This window comes from Felis catus, chromosome C1 (assembly GCF_018350175.1).
Source record: "Felis catus isolate Fca126 chromosome C1, F.catus_Fca126_mat1.0, whole genome shotgun sequence".
Lineage (NCBI taxonomy): Eukaryota > Metazoa > Chordata > Mammalia > Carnivora > Felidae > Felis > Felis catus.
The window spans coordinates 40,256,085-40,261,760 of NC_058375.1; the positions used below are offsets into that span (position 1 = coordinate 40,256,085).

At 58.6% G+C, this 5,676-nt stretch overlaps 1 protein-coding gene across 2 annotated transcripts; it reads right to left on the reverse strand.

The window, feature by feature from the left end:
* Positions 1 to 756: 756 nt before the first annotated feature.
* Positions 757 to 4,950, reverse strand: DMRTA2 (DMRT like family A2). Of its 2 annotated transcripts, XR_006584263.1 has the most exons (3): positions 4,184 to 4,950; positions 1,750 to 2,922; positions 757 to 1,629 (listed from the first exon to the last, which is right to left on the reverse strand). XR_006584263.1 is itself a non-coding variant. In XM_011285032.4 (2 exons), the coding sequence occupies exons 1-2, from the start codon at positions 4,737 to 4,739 to the stop codon at positions 1,871 to 1,873; spliced, it is 1,608 nt and encodes a 535-aa protein (XP_011283334.2). In that variant the 5' UTR covers positions 4,740 to 4,950; the 3' UTR covers positions 757 to 1,870. The 2 variants fall into 2 exon arrangements, 1 of the variants encoding a protein (XP_011283334.2); XM_011285032.4 differs by having other exon boundaries at positions 757 to 2,922.
* Between the last annotated feature and the right edge of the window lie 726 nt (positions 4,951 to 5,676).

Below are 5,676 nucleotides of genomic sequence, written 5' to 3' on the forward strand. Positions count from 1 at the left end.
TGGGATGACGCCGGGCCCAGACTAGGGGAGGGAGCACCCTGTTTCCCGGAGAGAGGGAGTCATCCTGCAGGGAGCCGAGCAGGTGGGAGGAGGGGGTCGACGGGGGAGCCACTATTGTGCTCAGCCCCGCTGCAGGAGGGAAAGCCACTGGGTGCTAAGAGAGATCTGGCCGGAAGGCTCGTCCTCAAAGTCCCTTTCGGATTACACTGCCGCGGACGAGGGCTGCGCCTCCCCCCCTCCGACCTCCATCACCCCAGAATAACTCCCGGGCCACGAGCCTCTGTGGAAGAATGGTCGCAGCCCTCCTTCCCCCAGCCGCCGCCTCCGTTGCCTTGGTTCCAAACCTCTTTGAGAAGGGAAGCGCGCGGTGTGCGACCCGTGCTGTGCCCAAATCTGCGGCCCGGGAGAACCGGAACCCGGCCTCCAGCCTCTCAGAATTCCGTAGGAGGCTTTGCCAGCGATCCGAGGATCCAGGGCACTGGCAAGACGACCCGCCGCTCCCGCGCGCCCAAAACAGGAGTGGGAAGGACGCAGGGTCCCCGACGCGTAGCGGGCGCCGCTCCTCACGGGGTTCTGAGTCGCGCGTCACTCCCGTCGGCGGGGCCTTTCCCTGCGCCACGGAAAGTTTTCCGGCTCCGCACCCCCCCCGGGGGCGGACACCAGCCAGCCTTAAGTCAAGCTGGCACCGCGGGGCCCGAGCGGGAAATCAAGACCTTTTCAATGTGGCCGCCCGAGGAGCGGGACGGGATTCGGTGCTGTTTTCTTAGAAAATAACATTTATTTCTAGCTCATGTCTATGCAAAGGAAAGCACAAAGTGAGCCATTCTCTGCAGCAGCGTTTCCCGCTGCTGTCCCTTCGGTCGGGCTTTTGGCGAGTCCCGGGAGGCGGGGATGCGCCCTCGGGCGGGCGGTTCTGGCTCAGTCACTAGTCGCTCTGTTCCTGCTTCAGTGCGCACCTTGACCACTCCTTAGGGAGAGATCGGCCGCAAGCAAGAGGGGCGGGTGGGCAGGATTTGTCCCGAGTTCACAATATATTTAATCTATAAAACCTGATAAGTACAATGCGCGCATAGTCTACTTCTTTCCATTTTGTCCTTTTTTTGCTTGTTTCTGAATATTTTTCACGTTAATACCGAGGTCACCTACAGATTACAATTAATAACTTAGAATTCCATTTTATAACATTATACACTGGCTTGTATATATATATGTATAGATTATATATAGATTTATACATATATAAAAACTCACACTGCACCAAGGAAACCCATGCTTATCGGCATAAGCAACAAAGAGAGCGACAAATACCGCAACGAGGAAAGTGCACCTTAGAACTTGTTTCCTTTTTTTTTTTTACAATTGATATCGATATATATATGTGTGTCCCAAAGACTCGACTCAGTGCCAAGAGATTTATACATCCTAAATTTATATTTGTTAGAGCGAATAATTTTTAAAAAATTTAATAAGGAGAGGGAGACATAGAAGACAGACTCTCGGACTATCCTGCCATCCACTGGAGAGCGGGCGGGCGGGACGAGCACAGCAAAAGGAGAGGCAGGAGCGTGTGTGGCGGCCTCAGCCTCTGAATTCTCAAGAATTCCCCGCCTTTCGAAGAGCTGATAGAGCCTTGAGAAGGGGTTTAGAGGACGAGGGTCAGGGCCACGCACCCCCTCGGAGAACACCTGTATCTGTAGTTGCTCCCTTTTGCTCAGCTCTCCACCCTTCCAAAACAAAACTGAAAATCACCTTTGAGCGAGAGGACCCGAGCCGGGGCGCAGAAGGCGCAACGGGTGAAGAGGGACCCGCGGCCCGCGGGATCAAGGCTGGGGTCCCCGTTTGGGGGCCGCCCGGATGCCGGACCCCCGGCCTACTGCTTCTCTGGGGCGCCGTTGACCATAGGCCCGTACAGGCCGCCGCCGTAGGTGGGTTCCTTGTGCACCGCAGCGGCGGCGGCCGAGCGGTCGCGCATGAGGTCGCTGAAGGCGTAGTCCATAGGCGGGCGGAAGCCGAGTGTGGGTACTAGACCCGCGGTCGAGTAGGGAGCCATGAAGGCCAGGCCACGGCTGTGCGCCGCTGCCGCCGAATAGGCCAGGCGCAGGGGGCTGAGGCCGAGCGGCGCGCCCAGTGGGTAGGCGCCGGCGTCGGCGCCGAAGTGACTAGCGTTGGGCTGCAGTGGCGAGAAAGCCGAGCGGCTGCTCAGCGAGCCCAGCGCCCCAGGCGCCATGGCGCCGGCCAGCAAAGGTCTATGGTGCGGAGGGGCAGCGGGGCCGGCCTGCAGCGGCGCGGGCAGCCCCGGCCCCCCGGCAGCGGCGGCATCAACGCGGCCCGGCCACGCGTCTTCCGCAGCTGCTACCGCACCCACCGCGGCCTTATCAGGAGGCGCGGCGGGGCCAAGGCCGGCCGCCAGACCCCCGCGGTGGTGGTTCAGCACCTGCTCGATGGCCTGCACCACGTCGCCGCCGCAACCCTGCAACACCAGCTCCAGGACGCCTCGCCGGTGGCCCGGGAAGACGCGCGTCAAGATGTCCAGCGGCGTCCGCTGCCGTGGACCCGGGCCCCCGCCCAGCCCTGGGGCGGGAGCGGCCTCTGCCTCTTCTTTGTCGGCCTCGGAACCAGATTCGGAGCCCAAAGGGCTGGCGGAGCCCGGGCTGTCCTCCTCGCCACCGCCTCCCGGGCCTGCGCTGCCCGGGCAGCTCCCACCTGCCTCCTTGGAGGCCCGGGCCAGGGGCGACCCGGAGAAGGACTCCCCGTCGCCATTCTCAGAGCCCGAGCCCGGCCGCACCTCCGGAGAAGATGTCCCGGGACCCGAGTCTGCGCCGTCGGGTGATAAGGGCTTCCCCGGCGGCGGCTGCGGGCTGCCTGGGCGGCCGGTCTGAAGCAGCGTCTTGGGGAACAGGTCAAACTTCTGCAACTTGGCCTCTAGGAAGGGAGAAAAGGGTATATGAGGAGTGATTAGGCGCCGGGAGGCGACGGCACCCTCAGTACATTATCCCTTTGGACCCAGTTTCCTCTGTCTCTGAACCCGACGACCTTCATTCACTGGGCTCCAGTGCCTCTTTCTTTTTTTCTCCAGTATTCCTTAATCTCTGAGCCCCTACAGTTTTGTCTCACTTCCCCTACCCCTAGGGTGCACTCTTTTGTATGTACCCAGGACCCTAACCACTTGGGCCCTGTAAATTCAATGTCCAGTTCTCCTTTCCACATCTGTGCCCCAACACTTCCACCTTTATTCTCCTTCCGATCTTTGCCTTGACCTGGAGAAGTGGCCTGGCCCAGGAGACAATATAACTTCCACCTAGATCATCTACTGTATAGAGACCCCACTCCACATCCATCGTTCCAAGAGCAAACTCTGCCCTGGGTGCCCTCTGGCCTTGGGCAACATAGCTTGTAATGGAAGGCACCTTGGGTACCTGAGAGATCTCAAGCCTTTCTACAGGTAAAAATAGAGCCCCTATTTCTAATCCACCCTTTCCAAAATTAAAACCTAAGAACTTCTTCACTGCCAAGCTGGGGTCTCAGAAGGCCCCCAATGGCCCCAGACTTAATTCCTCCCTCCCTAGAAAAAGGCGAGATGTTCTTGAAGAAGAGGGTGGGGCCAGACTGGGAGTAGTGGGGGGGGGGGGGAAGAGTGGGGATCCAGGGAAGCGAGAGAGTTCCTGCTCGAAGGAAACCAGGACAGGTGGGGAAAGAAGCTAGAAAGAAGGAGCAGGCGCAGCATGCGGTTGTGCGGGGAGCATTAGGAACTTGAGAAAAGGAATCAGAGGGGGAAAAGGAAGGGGGTGTCTTCAATACCTAGAGAAAGCCGTGCGGGGAGACGAAGGAAGACTGGGAGAGGGCCAGATTTCTGAAGAAAGTTGGGAAGGAGCAGAGGAACCACGGCGCGTGAAGAGCAGAACCAAGGTTAAATATGAGACGCGCGGATTTCCGCGCGGATTTCCGAGCAAAGTGAGCAAGGAAACTGGGACCTGGCTGCATTGGGGTAGAGGAGATAAGATTACAGGGTCTACATTTGGCCCCGCAGTGAAAAAAAGGGCCTGGGTGCGCGGTGAACTCTAGCAGTCGGGGATTTAGAAAAGGGGATTCCACTCTTTCAGTACCAAGACAAGTAAGTCTCTGGGCCACGTCCCCTGGGGCCCCGTCCCTGCTTCCCTTCCTCCCCACCCTGCCGCGCGCTCACCTGAGCTCCCTGAGCCCGCAGTGCCGCCTCCGGTCCCTGCGGGCGCTCCTGCTCCCGGCCCCCCGCCGTCGGCGGCGCACACGGAGCCGAAGACCTCGTAGGCAGGTCGCGGCGGGATAATGCCGTTGGCGGCGGCCAGCGCTAGGCCCTCGGCAGTACCGTAGAGCAGCTGTAGCTCGCGCGCCTCGTTCTCCTCCTGCGCCTGTTGCCTGCGCAGCGCCACCTGCGCCGCCATGACGCGCTGGCGCTCCGCGATGAGCGTGCACTTGGCGCACAGGCAGTCCTTCCAGCGGCAGTAGCGCTTGTGGCCCTTGAGCGCCGACACCACGCCGTGGTTGCGGCAGCGCGCGCACTTGGGGGTCCGCGGGTACTTCTCCGCCGCCCGCAACAACAGCGGCGGCGCTCGTAGCAAGCCGCCCGCCACGCTCACCGGTAGCGACGCGGCCGCAGCCGCCGCCGCTGCCACCGACGCCACAGACGCCACGGGCGGCCCCGTCGCTGTCGCCGCCGCCGTCGCTGCGCCGGGCACGCTAGGCAGCTCAGAGCGCAGCTCCATGGCAGGACCTGGCGTAGAAGACCGTGGGAAGAAGGAAGAGACTTGTGGTGAGGAGCGCACGGTGTGCTAAGGTACAGCGTACCCACGAAGAAATCAGGCTTAGGGAGGGAAATTTCGGTCGCGGAAGTTTGGCTAGTGGTGCCAAATTGCCGGGAGGAGGTACCTTCTGATCCCCCTTGTAAGGCTGAGTTCCCCCACCCCACCCCCACCAAGGCTCTTCTTATATCTGATTTATGCGCTGGGTCTAAGATTTCGTTTGACTCAGTGGTTCCGCTGGAAAATAAAAATAAAAAGACACAAAGTTTGAAAAGTTATTGGTTCAGGTGGATATAACGAGGGTATGAAAAGTAAAATATTATTTCCCAAAGTTTAGTTTAATTGAAGTGAGACAGGTAGAGAGAAATATTTGTTTGATGGGACTCGGACTAGAGAGAAAAATTTTGATCCAACAGTTAGACCGATACCAAGATCAAAACAGGAAAACCGAGGCGAAATGCACAGTTTTGTGGAAAGGTGAAAAAGAGAGAGCTATCAGAGCATACAAAGCATGGAGTTCAGCTGGCTGGGTCTGAAGGTTTTGGTGAGAGCAGGAGAGTTAGAAAAATCAGGAACAGAAAGAACGGCTCGAGGAAATAGAGTGAAGGCTAGCAAAACAAATATTTTAAAAGCAAAGTTAGGCGCGGGGGGAGGGGCAGGGACCAGTGGAAATGTGGGGGCTACAAGTTTCATGAAGCGGGGCCTCCAGGGAGTGGGAGAGAAAAATGAGTGTGGAAATGAATTTGGGAGGCGTGGGGGGGGGGGGGTTAAAGAGAAAATTAAGCCGAAGAAACTTTGGAAAAGCAAACCCAGCCTCAAGGTTAGCTTGAGGGGTGAGGAAAACAACACCAAAACAACAGCTGATACGGGTGTCTGGGTCCCAGGGTTCACTCAGGAGAGA

Coding starts and splice junctions, on each gene's coding strand:
- DMRTA2 (XM_011285032.4), bottom strand. CDS start 4,739: ATGGAGCTGCGCTCTGAGCTGCCTAGCGTGCCCGGCGCAGCGACGGCG. Junction 2,923..4,183: donor TGCGGGCTCAGGGAGCTCAG/GTGAGCGCGCGG, acceptor CTCCCTTCCTAG/AGGCCAAGTTGCAGAAGTTT.